The sequence below is a fragment of the Oncorhynchus mykiss genome, chromosome 17, assembly GCF_013265735.2.
Source record: "Oncorhynchus mykiss isolate Arlee chromosome 17, USDA_OmykA_1.1, whole genome shotgun sequence".
Taxonomy (NCBI): Eukaryota; Metazoa; Chordata; class Actinopteri; order Salmoniformes; family Salmonidae; genus Oncorhynchus; species Oncorhynchus mykiss.
The window spans coordinates 85,997,386-86,015,655 of NC_048581.1; the positions used below are offsets into that span (position 1 = coordinate 85,997,386).

Sequence of the window (18,270 nt, forward strand, 5' to 3'; positions counted from 1 at the left end):
CTTCTTCTGTTTCTCCTCACCCTCTGTCTTCTGTTTCCCCTCACCCTCTGTCTTCTGTTTCCCCTCACCCTCTGTCTTCTGTTTCCCCTCACCCTCTGTCTTCTGTTTCTCCTCACCCTCTGTCTTCTTATGTTTCCCCTCACCCTCTGTCTTCTGTTTCCCTTCACCCTCTGTCTTCTTCTGTTTCCCCTCACCCTCTGTCTTCTTCTGTTTCCCCTCACCCTCTGTCTTCTTCTGTTTCCCCTCACCCTCTGTCTTCTTCTGTTTTCCCTCACCCTCTGTCTTCTTCTGTTTCTCCTCACCCTCTGTCTTCTTCTGTTTCCCCTCACCCTCTGTCTTCTGTTTCCCCTCACCCTCTGTCTTCTGTTTCTCCTCACCCTCTGTCTTCTGTTTCCCCTCACCCTCTGTCTTCAGTTTCTCCTCACCCTCTGTCTTCTGTTTCTCCTCACCCTCTGTCTTCTGTTTCCCCTCACCCTCTGTCTTCTGTTTCCCCACACCCTCTGTCTTCAGTTTCTCCTCACCCTCTGTCTTCTGTTTATCCTCACCCTCTGTCTTCTGTTTCTCCTCACCCTCTGTCTTCTGTTTCTCCTCACCCTCTGTCTTCTGTTTCCCCTCACCCTCTGTCTTCTGTTTCTCCTCACCCTCTGTCTTCTGTTTCCCCTCACCCTCTGTCTTCTGTTTCCCCTCACCCTCTGTCTTCTGTTTCTCCTCACCCTCTGTCTTCTTCTGTTTCCCCTCACCCTCTGTCTTCTTCTGTTTCCCCTCAAACTCTGTCTTCTGTTTCCCCTCACCCTCACCCTCTGTCTTCTGTTTCCCCTCACCCTCTGTCTTCTTCTGTTTCCCCTCACCCTCTGTCTTCTGTTTCCCCTCACCCTCTGTCTTCTTCTGTTTCCCCTCACCCTCTGTCTTCTGTTTCTCCTCACCCTCTTTCTTCTGTTTCCCCTCACCCTCAGTCTTCTTCTGTTTCTCCTCACCCTCTGTCTTCTTCTGTTTCCCCTCACCCTCTGTCTTCTTCTGTTTCCCCTCACCCTCTGTCTTCTTCTGTTTCCCCTCACCCTCTGTCTTCTGTTTCTCCTCACCCTCTGTCTTCTGTTTCCCCTCACCCTCTGTCTTCTTCTGTTTCCCCTCACCCTCTGTCTTCTGTTTCTCCTCACCCTCTGTCTTCTGTTTCCCCTCACCCTCTGTCTTCTTCTGTTTCCCCTCACCCTCTGTCTTCTTCTGTTTCTCCTCACCCTCTGTCTTCTTCTGTTTTCCCTCACCCTCTGTCTTCTGTTTCTCCTCACCCTCTGTCTTCTGTTTCTCCTCACCCTCTGTCTTCTGTTTCTCCTCACCCTCTGTCTTCTGTTTCTCCTCACCCTCTGTCTTCTTCTGTTTCTCCTCACCCTCTGTCTTCTGTTTCTCCTCACCCTCTGTCTTCTTCTGTTTCTCCTCATCCTCTGTCTTCTTCTGTTTCCCCTCACCCTCTGTCTTCTGTTTCCCCTCACCCTCTGTCTTCTGTTTCTCCTCACCCTCTGTCTTCTGTTTCTCCTCACCCTCTGTCTTCTGTTTCCCCTCACCCTTTGTCTTCTGTTTATCCTCACCCTCTGTCTTCTTCTGTTTCCCCTCACCCTCTGTCTTCTTCTGTTTCCCCTCACCCTCTGTCTTCTTCTGTTTCCCCTCACCCTCTGTCTTCTTCTGTTTCCCCCCACCCTCTGTCTTCTGTTTCCCCTCACCCTCTGTCTTCTGTTTCCCCTCACCCTTTGTCTTCTGTTTCCCCTCACCATATGTCTTCTGTTTCCCCTCACCCTCTGTCTTCTGTTTCCCCTCACCCTCTGTCTTCTGTTTCCCCTCACCCTCTGTCTTCTGTTTCCCCTCACCCTCTGTCTTCTGTTTATCCTCACCCTCTGTCTTCTGTTTCTCCTCACCCTCTGTCTTCTGTTTCTCCTCACCCTCTGTCTTCTTCTGTTTCCCCTCACCCTCTGTCTTCTGTTTCCCCTCACCCTCTGTCTTCTGTTTATCCTCACCCTCTGTCTTCTTCTGTTTCTCCTCACCCTCTGTCTTCTGTTTCCCCTCACCCTCTGTCTTCTGTTTCCCCTCACCCTCTGTCTTCTGTTTCCCCTCACCCTCTGTCTTCTGTTTCTCCTCACCCTCTGTCTTCTTATGTTTCCCCTCACCCTCTGTCTTCTGTTTCCCCTCACCCTCTGTCTTCTTCTGTTTCCCCTCACCCTCTGTCTTCTTCTGTTTCCCCTCACCCTCTGTCTTCTTCTGTTTCCCCTCACCCTCTGTCTTCTGTTTCTCCTCACCCTCTGTCTTCTGTTTCCCCTCACCCCCTGTCTTCTGTGTCCCCTCACCCTCTGTGTTCTGTTTCCCCTCACCCTCTGTCTTCTGTTTCCCCTCACCCTCTGTCTTCTGTTTCTCCTCACCCTCTGTCTTCTGTTTCCCCTCACCCTCTGTCTTCTGTTTCCCCTCACCCACTGTCTTCTTCTGTTTCCCCTCACCCTCTGTCTTCTTCTGTTTCCCCTCACCCTCTGTCTTCTTCTGTTTCTCCTCACCCTCTGTCTTCTGTTTCTCCTCACCCTCTGTCTTCTGTTTCTCCTCACCCTCTGTCTTCTGTTTCCCCTCACCCTCTGTCTTCTGTTTCTCCTCACCCTCTGTCTTCTGTTTCCCCTCACCCTCTGTCTTCTGTTTCCCCTCACCCTCTGTCTTCTGTTTCTCCTCACCCTCTGTCTTCTTCTGTTTCCCCTCACCCTCTGTCTTCTTCTGTTTCCCCTCAAACTCTGTCTTCTGTTTCCCCTCACCCTCACCCTCTGTCTTCTGTTTCCCCTCACCCTCTGTCTTCTTCTGTTTCCCCTCACCCTCTGTCTTCTGTTTCCCCTCACCCTCTGTCTTCTTCTGTTTCCCCTCACCCTCTGTCTTCTGTTTCTCCTCACCCTCTGTCTTCTGTTTCCCCTCACCCTCAGTCTTCTTCTGTTTCTCCTCACCCTCTGTCTTCTTCTGTTTCCCCTCACCCTCTGTCTTCTTCTGTTTCCCCTCACCCTCTGTCTTCTTCTGTTTCCCCTCACCCTCTGTCTTCTGTTTCTCCTCACCCTCTGTCTTCTGTTTCCCCTCACCCTCTGTCTTCTTCTGTTTCCCCTCACCCTCTGTCTTCTGTTTCTCCTCACCCTCTGTCTTCTGTTTCCCCTCACCCTCTGTCTTCTTCTGTTTCCCCTCACCCTCTGTCTTCTTCTGTTTCTCCTCACCCTCTGTCTTCTTCTGTTTTCCCTCACCCTCTGTCTTCTGTTTCTCCTCACCCTCTGTCTTCTGTTTCTCCTCACCCTCTGTCTTCTGTTTCTCCTCACCCTCTGTCTTCTGTTTCTCCTCACCCTCTGTCTTCTTCTGTTTCTCCTCACCCTCTGTCTTCTGTTTCTCCTCACCCTCTGTCTTCTTCTGTTTCTCCTCATCCTCTGTCTTCTTCTGTTTCCCCTCACCCTCTGTCTTCTGTTTCCCCTCACCCTCTGTCTTCTGTTTCTCCTCACCCTCTGTCTTCTTATGTTTCCCCTCACCCTCTGTCTTCTGTTTATCCTCACCCTCTGTCTTCTGTTTCTCCTCACCCTCTGTCTTCTGTTTCTCCTCACCCTCTGTCTTCTGTTTCCCCTCACCCTCTGTCTTCTGTTTCTCCTCACCCTCTGTCTTCTGTTTCCCCTCACCCTCTGTCTTCTGTTTCCCCTCACCCTCTGTCTTCTGTTTCTCCTCACCCTCTGTCTTCTTCTGTTTCCCCTCACCCTCTGTCTTCTTCTGTTTCCCCTCAAACTCTGTCTTCTGTTTCCCCTCACCCTCACCCTCTGTCTTCTGTTTCCCCTCACCCTCTGTCTTCTTCTGTTTCCCCTCACCCTCTGTCTTCTGTTTCCCCTCACCCTCTGTCTTCTTCTGTTTCCCCTCACCCTCTGTCTTCTGTTTCTCCTCACCCTCTGTCTTCTGTTTCCCCTCACCCTCAGTCTTCTTCTGTTTCTCCTCACCCTCTGTCTTCTTCTGTTTCCCCTCACCCTCTGTCTTCTTCTGTTTCCCCTCACCCTCTGTCTTCTTCTGTTTCCCCTCACCCTCTGTCTTCTGTTTCTCCTCACCCTCTGTCTTCTGTTTCCCCTCACCCTCTGTCTTCTTCTGTTTCCCCTCACCCTCTGTCTTCTGTTTCTCCTCACCCTCTGTCTTCTGTTTCCCCTCACCCTCTGTCTTCTTCTGTTTCCCCTCACCCTCTGTCTTCTTCTGTTTCTCCTCACCCTCTGTCTTCTTCTGTTTTCCCTCACCCTCTGTCTTCTGTTTCTCCTCACCCTCTGTCTTCTGTTTCTCCTCACCCTCTGTCTTCTGTTTCTCCTCACCCTCTGTCTTCTGTTTCTCCTCACCCTCTGTCTTCTTCTGTTTCTCCTCACCCTCTGTCTTCTGTTTCTCCTCACCCTCTGTCTTCTTCTGTTTCTCCTCATCCTCTGTCTTCTTCTGTTTCCCCTCACCCTCTGTCTTCTGTTTCCCCTCACCCTCTGTCTTCTGTTTCTCCTCACCCTCTGTCTTCTGTTTCTCCTCACCCTCTGTCTTCTGTTTCCCCTCACCCTTTGTCTTCTGTTTATCCTCACCCTCTGTCTTCTTCTGTTTCCCCTCACCCTCTGTCTTCTTCTGTTTCCCCTCACCCTCTGTCTTCTTCTGTTTCCCCTCACCCTCTGTCTACTTCTGTTTCCCCCCACCCTCTGTCTTCTGTTTCCCCTCACCCTCTGTCTTCTGTTTCCCCTCACCCTTTGTCTTCTGTTTCCCCTCACCCTATGTCTTCTGTTTCCCCTCACCCTCTGTCTTCTGTTTCCCCTCACCCTCTGTCTTCTGTTTCCCCTCACCCTCTGTCTTCTGTTTCCCCTCACCCTATGTCTTCTGTTTATCCTCACCCTCTGTCTTCTGTTTCTCCTCAACCTCTGTCTTCTGTTTCTCCTCACCCTCCGTCTTCTTCTGTTTCCCCTCACCCTCTGTCTTCTGTTTCCCCTCACCCTCTGTCTTCTGTTTATCCTCACCCTCTGTCTTCTTCTGTTTCTCCTCACCCTCTGTCTTCTGTTTCCCCTCACCCTCTGTCTTCTGTTTCCCCTCACCCTCTGTCTTCTGTTTCCCCTCACCCTCTGTCTTCTGTTTCTCCTCACCCTCTGTCTTCTTATGTTTCCCCTCACCCTTGTCTTCTGTTTCCCCTCACCCTCTGTCTTCTTCTGTTTCCCCTCACCCTCTGTCTTCTTCTGTTTCCCCTCACCCTCTGTCTTCTTCTGTTTCCCCTCACCCTCTGTCTTCTGTTTCTCCTCACCCTCTGTCTTCTGTTTCCCCTCACCCCCTGTCTTCTGTGTCCCCTCACCCTCTGTGTTCTGTTTCCCCTCACCCTCTGTCTTCTGTTTCCCCTCACCCTCTGTCTTCTGTTTCTCCTCACCCTCTGTCTTCTGTTTCCCCTCACCCTCTGTCTTCTGTTTCCCCTCACCCACTGTCTTCTTCTGTTTCCCCTCACCCTCTGTCTTCTTCTGTTTCCCCTCACCCTCTGTCTTCTTCTGTTTCTCCTCACCCTCTGTCTTCTGTTTCCCCTCACCCTCTGTCTTCTGTTTCTCCTCACCCTCTGTCTTCTTCTGTTTCTCCTCACCCTCTGTCTTCTGTTTCCCCTCACCCTCTGTCTTCTGTTTCCCCTCACCCTCTGTCTTCTGTTTCCCCTCACCCTCTGTCTTCTGTTTTCCCCTCACCCTCTGTCTTATGTTCCCCTCACCCTCTGTCTTCTTCAGTTTCCCCTCACCCTCTGTCTTCTTCAGTTTCTCCTCACCCTCTGTCTTCTGTTTCCCCTCACCCTCTGTCTTCTGTTTCCCCTCACCCTCTGTCTTCAGTTTCTCCTCACCCTCTGTCTTCTGTTTCTCCTCACCCTCTGTCTTCTGTTTCCCCTCACCCTCTGTCTTCTGTTTCCCCTCACCCTCTGTCTTCTGTTTCTCCTCACCCTCTGTCTTCTGTTTCTCCTCACCCTCTATCTTCTGTTTCCCCTCACCCTCTGTTTTCTGTTTCCCCTCACCCTCTGTCTTCAGTTTCTCCTCACCCTCTGTCTTCTGTTTATCCTCACCCTCTGTCTTCTGTTTCTCCTCACCCTCTGTCTTCTGTTTCTCCTCACCCTCTGTCTTCTGTTTCCCCTCACCCTCTGTCTTCTGTTTCCCCTCACCCTCTGTCTTCAGTTTCTCCTCACCCTCTGTCTTCTGTTTATCCTCACCCTCTGTCTTCTGTTTCTCCTCACCCTCTGTCTTCTTCTGTTTCCCCTCACCCTCTGTCTTCAGTTTCTCCTCACCCTCTGTCTTCTGTTTCTCCTCACCCTCTGTCTTCTGTTTCCCCTCACCCTCTGTCTTCTGTTTCCCCTCACCCTCTGTCTTCTGTTTCCCCTCTTCTGTTTCCCCTCACCCTCTGTCTTCTGTTTCCCCTCACCCTCTGTCTTCTGTTTCCCCTCACCCTCTGTCTTCTTCTGTTTCCCCTCACCCTCTGTCTTTTTCCCCCCTCACCCTCTGTCATCTGTTTCCTCTCACCCTCTGTCTTCTGTTTCTCCTCACCCTCTGTCTTCTTCTGTTTCCCCTCACCCTCTGTCTTCAGTTTCTCCTCACCCTCTGTCTTCTGTTTCTCCTCACCCTCTGTCTTCTGTTTCCCCTCACCCTCTGTCTTCTGTTTCCCCTCACCCTCTGTCTTCTGTTTCTCCTCACCCTCTGTCTTCTGTTTCTCCTCACCCTCTGTCTTCTGTTTCCCCTCACCCTCTGTCTTCTGTTTCCCCTCACCCTCTGTCTTCAGTTTCTCCTCACCCTCTGTCTTCTGTTTATCCTCACCCTCTGTCTTCTGTTTCTCCTCACCCTCTGTCTTCTGTTTCTCCTCACCCTCTGTCTTCTGTTTCCCCTCACCCTCTGTCTTCTGTTTCCCCTCACCCTCTGTCTTCAGTTTCTCCTCACCCTCTGTCTTCTGTTTATCCTCACCCTCTGTCTTCTGTTTCTCCTCACCCTCTATCTTCTGTTTCCCCTCACCCTCTGTCTTCTGTTTCCCCTCACCCTCTGTCTTCTGTTTCCCCTCTTCTGTTTCCCCTCACCCTCTGTCTTCTGTTTCCCCTCACCCTCTGTCTTCTGTTTCTCCTCACCCTCTATCTTCTGTTTCCCCTCACCCTCTGTCTTCTGTTTCCCCTCACCCTCTGTCTTCTGTTTCCCCTCTTCTGTTTCCCCTCACCCTCTGTCTTCTGTTTCCCCTCACCCTCTGTCTTCTGTTTCCCCTCACCCTCTGTCTTCTTCTGTTTCCCCTCACCCTCTGTCTTTTTCCCCCCTCACCCTCTGTCATCTGTTTCCTCTCACCCTCTGTCTTCTGTTTCTCCTCACCCTCTGTCTTCTTCTGTTTCCCCTCACCCTCTGTCTTCTGTTTCTCCTCACCCTCTGTCTTCTGTTTCTCCTCACCCTCTGTCTTCTGTTTCCCCTCACCCTCTTTCTTCTTCTGTTTCCCCTCACTCTCTATCTTCTGTTTCTCCTCACCCTCTGTCTTCTGTTTCCCCTCACCCTCTGTCTTCTGTTTATCCTCACCCTCTGTCTTCTTCTGTTTCTCCTCACCCTCTGTCTTCTGTTTCCCCTCACCCTCTGTCTTCTGTTTCCCCTCACCCTCTGTCTTCTGTTTCCCCTCACCCTCTGTCTTCTGTTTCTCCTCACCCTCTGTCTTCTTATGTTTCCCCTCACCCTCTGTCTTCTGTTTATCCTCACCCTCTGTCTTCTGTTTCTCCTCACCCTCTGTCTTCTGTTTCTCCTCACCCTCTGTCTTCTGTTTCCCCTCACCCTCTGTCTTCTGTTTCTCCTCACCCTCTGTCTTCTGTTTCCCCTCACCCTCTGTCTTCTGTTTCCCCTCACCCTCTGTCTTCTGTTTCTCCTCACCCTCTGTCTTCTTCTGTTTCCCCTCACCCTCTGTCTTCTTCTGTTTCCCCTCAAACTCTGTCTTCTGTTTCCCCTCACCCTCTGTCTTCTGTTTCCCCTCACCCTCTGTCTTCTTCTGTTTCCCCTCACCCTCTGTGTTCTGTTTCCCCTCACCCTCTGTCTTCTTCTGTTTCCCCTCACCCTCTGTCTTCTGTTTCTCCTCACCCTCTGTCTTCTGTTTCCCCTCACCCTCTGTCTTCTTCTGTTTCTCCTCACCCTCTGTCTTCTTCTGTTTCCCCTCACCCTCTGTCTTCTTCTGTTTCCCCTCACCCTCTGTCTTCTTCTGTTTCCCCTCACCCTCTGTCTTCTGTTTCTCCTCACCCTCTGTCTTCTGTTTCCCCTCACCCTCTGTCTTCTTCTGTTTCCCCTCACCCTCTGTCTTCTGTTTCTCCTCACCCTCTGTCTTCTGTTTCCCCTCACCCTCTGTCTTCTTCTGTTTCCCCTCACCCTCTGTCTTCTTCTGTTTCTCCTCACCCTCTGTCTTCTTCTGTTTTCCCTCACCCTCTGTCTTCTGTTTCTCCTCACCCTCTGTCTTCTGTTTCTCCTCACCCTCTGTCTTCTGTTTCTCCTCACCCTTTGTCTTCTGTTTCTCCTCACCCTCTGTCTTCTTCTGTTTCTCCTCACCCTCTGTCTTCTGTTTCTCCTCACCCTCTGTCTTCTTCTGTTTCTCCTCATCCTCTGTCTTCTTCTGTTTCCCCTCACCCTCTGTCTTCTGTTTCCCCTCACCCTCTGTCTTCTGTTTCTCCTCACCCTCTGTCTTCTGTTTCTCCTCACCCTCTGTCTTCTGTTTCCCCTCACCCTTTGTCTTCTGTTTATCCTCACCCTCTGTCTTCTTCTGTTTCCCCTCACCCTCTGTCTTCTTCTGTTTCCCCTCACCCTCTGTCTTCTTCTGTTTCCCCTCACCCTCTGTCTTCTTCTGTTTCCCCCCACCCTCTGTCTTCTGTTTCCCCTCACCCTCTGTCTTCTGTTTCCCCTCACCCTTTGTCTTCTGTTTCCACTCACCCTATGTCTTCTGTTTCCCCTCACCCTCTGTCTTCTGTTTCCCCTCACCCTCTGTCTTCTGTTTCCCCTCACCCTCTGTCTTCTGTTTATCCTCACCCTCTGTCTTCTGTTTCTCCTCACCCTCTGTCTTCTGTTTCTCCTCACCCTCTGTCTTCTTCTGTTTCCCCTCACCCTCTGTCTTCTGTTCATCCTCACCCTCTGTCTTCTTCTGTTTCCATTCACCCTCTGTCTTCTGTTTCTTCTCACCCTCTGTCTTCTGTTTCCCCTCACCCTCTTTCTTCTTCTGTTTCCCCTCACCCTCTGTCTTCTTCTGTTTCTCCTCACCCTCTGTCTTCTTCTGTTTCCCCTCACCTCTGTCTTCCTTTTCCCCTCACCCGCTGTCTTCTTCTGTTTCCCCTCACCCTCTGTCTTCTGTTTCTCCTCACCCTCTGTCTTCTGTTTCCCCTCACCCCCTGTCTTCTGTGTCCCCTCACCCTCTGTGTTCTGTTTCCCCTCACCCTCTGTCTTCTGTTTCCCCTCACCCTCTGTCTTCTGTTTCTCCTCACCCTCTGTCTTCTGTTTCCCCTCACCCTCTGTCTTCTGTTTCCCCTCACCCTCTGTCTTCTTCTGTTTCCCCTCACCCTCTGTCTTCTTCTGTTTCCCCTCACCCTCTGTCTTCTTCTGTTTCTCCTCACCCTCTGTCTTCTGTTTCCCCTCACCCTCTGTCTTCTGTTTCTCCTCACCCTCTGTCTTCTTCTGTTTCTCCTCACCCTCTGTCTTCTGTTTCCCCTCACCCTCTGTCTTCTGTTTCCCCTCACCCTCTGTCTTCTGTTTCCCCTCACCCTCTGTCTTATGTTTCCCCTCACCCTCTGTCTTATGTTTCCCCTCACCCTCTGTCTTCTTCTGTTTCCCCTCATCCTCTGTCTTCTTCTGTTTCCCCTCACCCTCTGTCTTCGTCTGTTTCTCCTCACCCTCTGTCTTCAGTTTCCCCTCACCCTCTGTCTTCTTCTCCTCTTTATTCCCCCTCTTTTATAGTAATGTGTTATGTGGAGTTTTCAAAAGATATTTCCTGAAGGTAATGTGTTTACTTGCTTGTCTTGAATTATTAATGAAAGCACTTTAAACTAAATGTTGATCTCATTTGATTTGACTCAGGTGGCCATGATGCATCAGCAGCCTAGTCCCCAGCAACAACACCAACACCAGCCCCAGCAACAACACCAACACCAGCCCCAGCAACAACATCAACACCAGCCCCAGCAACAACACCAGCCCCAGCAACAACACCAACACCAGCCCCAGCAACAACACCAACACCAACACCAGCCCCAGCAACAACACCAACAAAGCCTCTACCCCAAGCCAGACTCCAGCTTCCCAGGATATTCCACCAACCAGAACCTGATGATCCCCCTAGGCCATAGCCGAGGAGGCCCCAGCTCCGGCTCCTCCATCCCCTCTAGCGAGGTCCCCATGATGAGCCTGCCTGGAGGGCCAGGGTCCTGCTACAGCCAGGAAATGGGAGTCCCTGTGGTCCCTAGACCACCCCAGGGCCGGAAGCCTCTCATCAGGCAGAATAGCCTCCAGTCCCAGCCAGGAGGAGGGTACCTGGGCAGTCCTCCACACGTCAGCTCAGTCCAGTCTACCTCCAGCCCAAGGAGAGCAGTCCGACTGCCCCCTGTCCAGCGCTCTCAGACCCATCGGGAGATCTTCTCTCCCTCCAACAATAGCAACATGTATTACTCGGGCCAGATCCACATGCAGCACCCTGACATGGACAAGCAGCGGATCCAAATCCAACGGATCACCCATCCTCACCAGGACCCAACCCAGACCGGGCCCTGCCTCAACCAGCACCAGGGGCACCTGGTAACCCATATGGACCATCAGCGGAGCAAGTCTGCCCAGCTGGGCTACCTCCATGACCATGGGTCCACCCCCATCTCCAATGCTCTGGAGAACGTGGATCTGGATAATGCCCAGATAGACTTTACCTCCATCATTGATGACCCAGACCCCTCGTCCTTCAGCCCCGTCAATCCACCTCTCCATGGGGGTTCATCCCAGACCTCGTCTCGTCTCACCACCCCACAGACCTCCACCACCCTGCCCTCCTCTGTGCTCCCCAACATGGCTGTAGGGGACATGACTTCCATGCTCACCTCTCTTGCTGATGAGAACAAGTACCTGAATACGTTGTCTTAGAACCTGAGCACGCTCATAAAGTTGACTAGAGGGGCTCATCTATCTGACTCAAGAGACTAAGTAACTGAAGATACTGTCGTAGTACAAGTACCTAGAATGCCCTAGAGTGGACCCTAGGTTACCACTTAACATAAAGTTACAGGAAATGACTGTGGAGAGTAAAGGTACTGAAAATATGTCCCCTTTCTCTTGGCCTCACACCGACGTGTTCTGTCCCTGGCCAGGATGAACAGATACACAGTAGCTACTCCTTAGAGGACTTTTAACCAAAACAAAGGTGCCTACTGATCTTGATCACTGTGTTCTCTTGTCTCACAAGAAGATGACTGACTTTGGAGTTGCTTTGTACAATACTGTTGCTCGGTACAATACTGTTGCTTGGTACAATACTGTTGCTTGGTACAATACTGTTGCTTGGTACAATACTGTTGCTCGGTACAATACTGTTGCTCGGTACAATACTGTTGCTCGGTACAATACTGTTGCTCGGTACAATACTGTTGCTTGGTACAATACGGTTGCTCGGTACAATACTGTTGCTTGACGCAGAACTGTTTGCCTGAAATGACTGTCATCACCATAACGACGTCATCACCGTAATGACATCATCACCATAATGACGGTCATTTCAGTCATAGAGGTTCTTTAGGGCAACAGAGAGGGTACTACGATGTAAATGAGTTATACATGTATATGCTGTGTATATGACAATGTTGACAGGGATGGAACTCTAATGTCTGTCTCGTGGACTGGATTCCAAGGCCTCACTCTTCTGGAATGAGAACGGAGGAAAACAGAGCTGCTCCAAGGAAGAATGTAAAACGAAAATGACACACACATAATGATGACACGCACACATGATAATGATGACACAAGCACATAGTGATGACACACACATAGTGATGACACACACATAATGATGACACACACACATAATGATGACACGCACACATGATAATGATGACACAAGCACATAGTAATGACACACACACATAATGATGACACACACAAAATGATGACACACGCACATAATGATGACACACACACACGATAGTGATGACACACACAAAATGATGACACACACACATAATGATGACACACACACACAATAGTGATGACACAAGCACATAGTGATGACACAAACACACACAATAGTGATGACACAAACACACACAATAGTGATGACACACGCACATAATGATGACACACACACACGATAGTGATGACACACACAAAATGATGACACACATACATAATAATGACACACACACGATAGTGATGACACAAGCACATAGTGATGACACACACATAATGATGACACACACACACACACACATCATAATGATCAACATATCGTATCAGTATTCACGCAGAGGCCTTTTTTTGGCATGAATCTGCTTCCATACTCTGAATGTGTTGTACGCTAAAGAGCCCATGTTTTTAGACAGCTTGTTTACACAAGTTACACGTTTACTCTTGTTGAGTGTTCCTAAAGCAGCTCACTCTTTTACAATTATAGGAGTTATCGGAGAGGAAAATGCAAAAGTGCCTTTTTGTCTTAACGTAATAATGGGGCATAAGAGGCACAGAGAATAAAAGAGAGATGTGGAGGGAGAGAGAGAGAAAGGTTGGCACCACCGAATGATCTAAAACATACAGAGGATATTTTTTGGGCAGTGCAGTCTCACAGGACCGAACTCCATCACCTGCCGTACGTACTGTTGTTTACAGGGTCTTAACGATGCCTTCACTTACCCTGAACATGTTCAACAGGGTTTGTAAGGAATTGGGTGTACTGCGTTGAGGTAGTGTATCTGAGGTACTTTAACGTGTATAGGACTGAGCTGCAGGATTTGTGGCCCTCTTGACTATAGAGATAGAATCAGTCCACCCAATATGCTGTCGTTGACAACAAAAAAATATGGGTAGGAACGTTCCATAGAGGATATTTTTATACCGATGACAGCCTGTTCGGAACCAATGACCAGTAGAACTGATATCACATGACAGGACATCATATCGTAGCATTACACTGACTGCAGCACAGCAAGGCACACCAACAGACGGTATCTCTCTCCTTGGCTTTGTGACAGTCCCAAGAGGCCAACACATACAGGAGGCCTATGTGGCTATGATTTCACGTAAATGTCACCTTGGAGGACAATGAAAAGTACCTTACAGTAGTATCTATCTGTTTGAATTGTAATTCTAGATCACCTTTACACACATTTACGGTAGATCCTACGAGGCTGTCTTTTCATTTCGGTATTGGTGCCTTTTTTTAAAAATCCTGTTCGGTCACGATTAGTACTGCTCGGTAGTTGGTCAATACAACATTAGGGCCTAGAGTTAGTCGTCATGGAAACCCCTGGTCCTATCCATGACTAACCGTTGACATTTGAGCTAGTTTGCGAAAACTGTGTACAGACTTCAGAGGCCAACCAAAGACGATTTGAACTAACAATATTCAATGAATAAAAATAAAAGATGAACCAATTAATTTGCCACAATACTAATAATCACAGTGCAGCGATGAAGGTGTGGATGGTTTGATACCGCTGTTACTAAGAATGTATGATATTTTTTTTTTTTAAATAAAAGTAACACGTTCTATTTTTGGGGATTTTATAACAACACTTTATCATGGATATGTGTCTTTCTCTGTGTAGTGTGTTTTGACACCTGTCTGTCACCGTTCAATCATGACGTTTTGCTGGCAAAATAATATTATTTTACGCAACAATGGCTATAATAGTAGCGTTTTGCTATATACACGACAGCCGAGTGATATATTTTATTACAAATGTACTATATTTTACCAGTTTAAGAAATAAACATGTTCAACTTGGGATGGATGCAAAATGTCTGTCAAAAATGTCTGTATCTTACTGTGTATTTTTATGACGTTCTTATTGATTTTATATCCCAACTGCCTCTGTTGAAAATGTCTGAGTAAATGCAATGTCTCCGTACAGCCACTAGAGGGCATTGGAGTCTTTTATAGATGGGAGAGTAAGCTTTGGAAAGGGGAAACCTAAACTGTGTTCGAATACTCATACTAACCGCACTAACCATACTATTTGTGACATAAATTTGAGTATATAGTATGCTTATTGGCCATAGGATATAGTTGGTATGCCGAAAGTTCCCGGATGTCGTACTACATTCGGCAAAATACTAAGTATACACGCAGTGGACACTATTTCCGTGCTTTTAGGGCCCCCATAATGCAATTCTTCCCGGAAATGGGCGTGGTTTCACAACGTTTTCAGATTTTGAGAAAATTGCGGAAAATATGCAGCCGAAGTCCAAAGAGAGTGGATAGAAATGTTTTACTTAAAATGTTTAAAAATGTAATAAAGTAATTACTTTTCAAATAGCGTATCATTATACCAGTATGTACCGGGTATGTTAGCTACCTACTGTAACGCTAGTTGGCTAACATTACTTGTACATCGAACTTGCCAGTATATTTACTTCATGCTATATCTAACTAACTACCCAGCGTTTATTTATTTGATTATTCATGTCATTCATAACTTAACTAAGTGGTATAATCGTTCGGGTCCGTTCGTAAATTCGCTCTGGCTATCTTCTCCGATTTCAGAGCTCTCTCGCCTTACTAAAGCGCTAGTACGCTTAACTGAAAGGATACCGTTCGTTTACAGCAGGGTTGACGAGTAATGGATTACATTTAAGGTAATTACAAACAAAAAACGTTAACTGTAATCTGTTACGTTACCAGCAAAAATATTGTAATCAGATTACAGATACTTGAAAAAACTTGAGGATTACTTTTAAATTCAGAAAGGAGGTTTGCAAAAAAAATCATCTTTGACACTTCTCTGTTTTCTCAATGACATTCAAATCAGCATTGAAAAAAGGCGCTAGTTTTGTTCCCCCTGAGTGAGTCTGACCACAAGTCAGAGACCACTATGATGTCAGAGACCACTATGATGACACACCAAATGTCTTTGATGGATCATGGGAAGAGCAGGAATAGGCTTTTGTAGGCTACAGTCCAAGCTATGTCTTCCAATGGTGAGACTGCTGTCAGCATCCAAAGATTATACAACTTGAATAAACGCTTGGAGGAAAGGATGACAGCAGTGGTGTCGTCTACGGCGATACGGATATCACTTCATAATGGTTATCTACATAGCGTATTGATGCGAATCACACTGTTGTTCTCTCATTTAGCTATTTGCACCTTGTGCATTGTGGTTGTTGTGGATGGCTGTTCCCAAATCTAAATGGGTATTTGAACCCAAAAATGTTTCCATTCAAGAAGTTTAAGCTGCTTATCAATAATTGTTTTTCAAACCAGTGGACAGCCAGTGAAAAATGTGCTCTGGCAACAGCTGTATAGTGTGGATCCCAGCCTATAGAATAACAGCTGCATAGTGTGGATCCCAGCCTATGGAATAACAGCTGTATAGTGCTGATCCCAGCCTATGGAATAACAGCTGTATAGTGGTGATCCCAGCCTATGGAATAACAGCTGTATAGTGGTGATCCCAGCATATGGAATAACAGCTGCATAGTGCGGATTCCAGCCTATGGAATAACAACTGTATAGTGGTGATCCCAGCCTATGGAATAACAGCTGTATAGTGGGGATCCCAGCCTGTGGAATAACAGCTGCATAGTGCAGATCCCAGCCTGTGGAATAACAGCTGCATAGTGTGGATCCCAGCCTATGGAATAACAGCTGTATAGTGGTGATCCCAGCCTATGGAATAAAAGTGATGCTTATATTGCTCAATCTAATTCATGCTGATTAAATAAATACATCCATAGGCCTAATGGACACATGATCAAACTGGAAACACTTTTGATAGACTTAAATGGGCAATCTGTAGTTGTAGCATCTACAGATTTATATATAATATATACGGTACCAGTCAAACGTTTGGGCACATCTACTCATTACAGTGTTTTTCTTTATTTTTTACTATTTTCTACATTGTTGAATAATAGTGTAGACATCAAAACTATGAAATAACACATATGGAATCATGTAGTAACCAAAAAAGTGTTAAACAAATCCAAATATATTCCTTCAAAGTAGCCAACCTTTGCCTTGATGACAGCTTTGCACACTCTTGGCATTTTCTCAACTAGCTTCACCTGGAATGCTTTTCCAACAGTCTTGAAGGAGTTCCCACATATGCTGAGCACTTTTTGGCTGCTTTTCCTTTACTCTGCGGTCCAACTCATCCCAAACCATCTCAGTTGGTTTGAGGTTGGGTGATTGTGGAGGCCAGGTTATCTGATGCAGCACTCCATCACTCTCCTTCTTGGTCAAATAGCCCTTACACAGTCTGGATGTGTGTTGGGTCATTGTCCTGTTGAAAAACAAATGATAGTCCCACTAAGTGCAAACCAGATGGGATGGCGTATTGCTGCAGAATGCTGTGGTAGCCATGTTGGTTAAGTGTGCCTTGAATTCAAAATAAATCACAGAGAGTGTCACCAGCAAAGCACCATCACACCTCCTCCTCCATGCTTCACGGTGGGAACCACACATGCGGAGATCATCCATTCACCTACTCATATACAGGATGCTACCCTAAACAACATAACCTTCACTATGTCACCATGACATATACAGGATGCTTACCCTAAACAACATAACCTTAACTCCAAATCAAAACTCCAAATCTACAACCTGATTTTTGGATAGAATTTACTTGGAATGTTTCCTTACGCTCGAGGATTATTATTCCCAAACTATACATCAAATGCTCTGGGAAACAAACAGAGACCTGAAAACACCATCCAACCTGGAGCTGAGTGACTAATGCTTAGTCTGAAGCAATTGTTTTACTTTCAAAAGCCAATTACAATGATATATTTTACTTAATAAGGACTGAATGCTCAGGCTACTAAGCTTTGCTAGGACAAAGAGTTACATCTTCAATTAGCACTGACGTGTGAAGCGAGAGGTGTCAAAGCCTTTGAGCCCAACAAACGCCCCCCCCCCCCCCCCCCCCCCCCAGATCCAGAGGCCTTGATTCCCCCTCCTCCTGTTCAGAGACCATCCACTGGCATTTTCTACAATAAATCTGCCTCCAGAAATATAAGCCTTAAATAAAAGCCTTTTTCGGCAAGACGGATCTTCCAAAGGTGGAGGAGTGGCAATCTTTATCCACCTTCAGTGCTCGGTTGTCTCCATCAAGTCTGTCTCCAAACAATTTGATTTGCTGGTTTCAAATATTACACTTTCAAATAGCTCTTTGTTGACTGATGCTGGGTGCTATCGTCCACCATCAGCACCGGCCTGTATCCTACCTGCCCTAAGCTCTCTCCTGGCCCCCATATCAAGTCTGAATTTGTCCTGCAAGGTGACCTAATAAACTGGGAATGCTTAAACCACCTGACCAAGTCCTAAAGCATTGCGACTCCCTAAACCTTTCTCAGATTATTACCAATCCCACAAGGTATGACTCCAAACACCCAGAAAAGGCTACTGTTCTTGATGTTATCCTCACAAATAATCCTGATAGGTATCAGTCTGGTGTTTTCTGTAATGACCTTCATGAACTGGCCTCTGTAAAATGGTATAGAATCAGCTTTATCCCCTCGGTCGAAGACACTTGGACCTTCTTTTTTTGATTTTTTTAGTGGTATTGTTAAAGAAGAAAGAGTCTAAACCATCTGACCCAGATGTTTTTTTAGGATCAAGTTTCAGGAGCTCCTCTAGCACCTCAGACTCAGTGACAACCTGCAGGGAGAAACTTTGTAGTGGGGCAGGGGAAAAGAGGGAGAAGCATCGGGGATAGTCGCATTAGAAGGGGTGTGAGATGAGGAAATGTTGGACGGGCAAGGAGGCATGGCTGAGTCAAATAGGAATCCTGACTTAATGAAGTGGTGATTAAAGAGCTCAGCCATGTGCTCCTTGTCAGTAACAACCACAGCATCAACATTAAGGGACATGGACAGCTGTGAGGAGGAGGGTTTATTCTCCAGGTCTTTAACCGTTTTCCATAACTTCCTGGGGTTAGAACCATGGAGAGAGAACTGCTCCTTAAAGCAACTAACTTTGGCCTTCCGGATAGCCTGAGTACACTAATTTCTAATTTGCCTGAACAATAGCCAGTCAGCCTGAGTATGTGTGTGCCGAGCCTTTCGTCAAATGCAATTCTTGAGGTGGAGTAAC

At 47.5% G+C, this 18,270-nt stretch overlaps 1 protein-coding gene across 2 annotated transcripts in view; it reads left to right on the forward strand.

Moving 5' to 3' along the window:
* LOC110493285 (zinc finger protein GLI1) overlaps window positions 1-12,056 on the forward strand; it is a 160,390-nt gene extending 148,334 nt beyond the window's left edge. For both annotated transcript variants that reach the window (XM_036950846.1, XM_036950845.1), the window contains one exon: window positions 10,059-12,056. In XM_036950846.1, coding sequence (XP_036806741.1) covers window positions 10,059-11,108 — 1,050 coding nt within the window. In that variant the 3' untranslated portion in view covers window positions 11,109-12,056. The remainder of the gene's footprint in view (window positions 1-10,058) is intronic.
* Window positions 12,057-18,270: the final 6,214 nt, after the last annotated feature.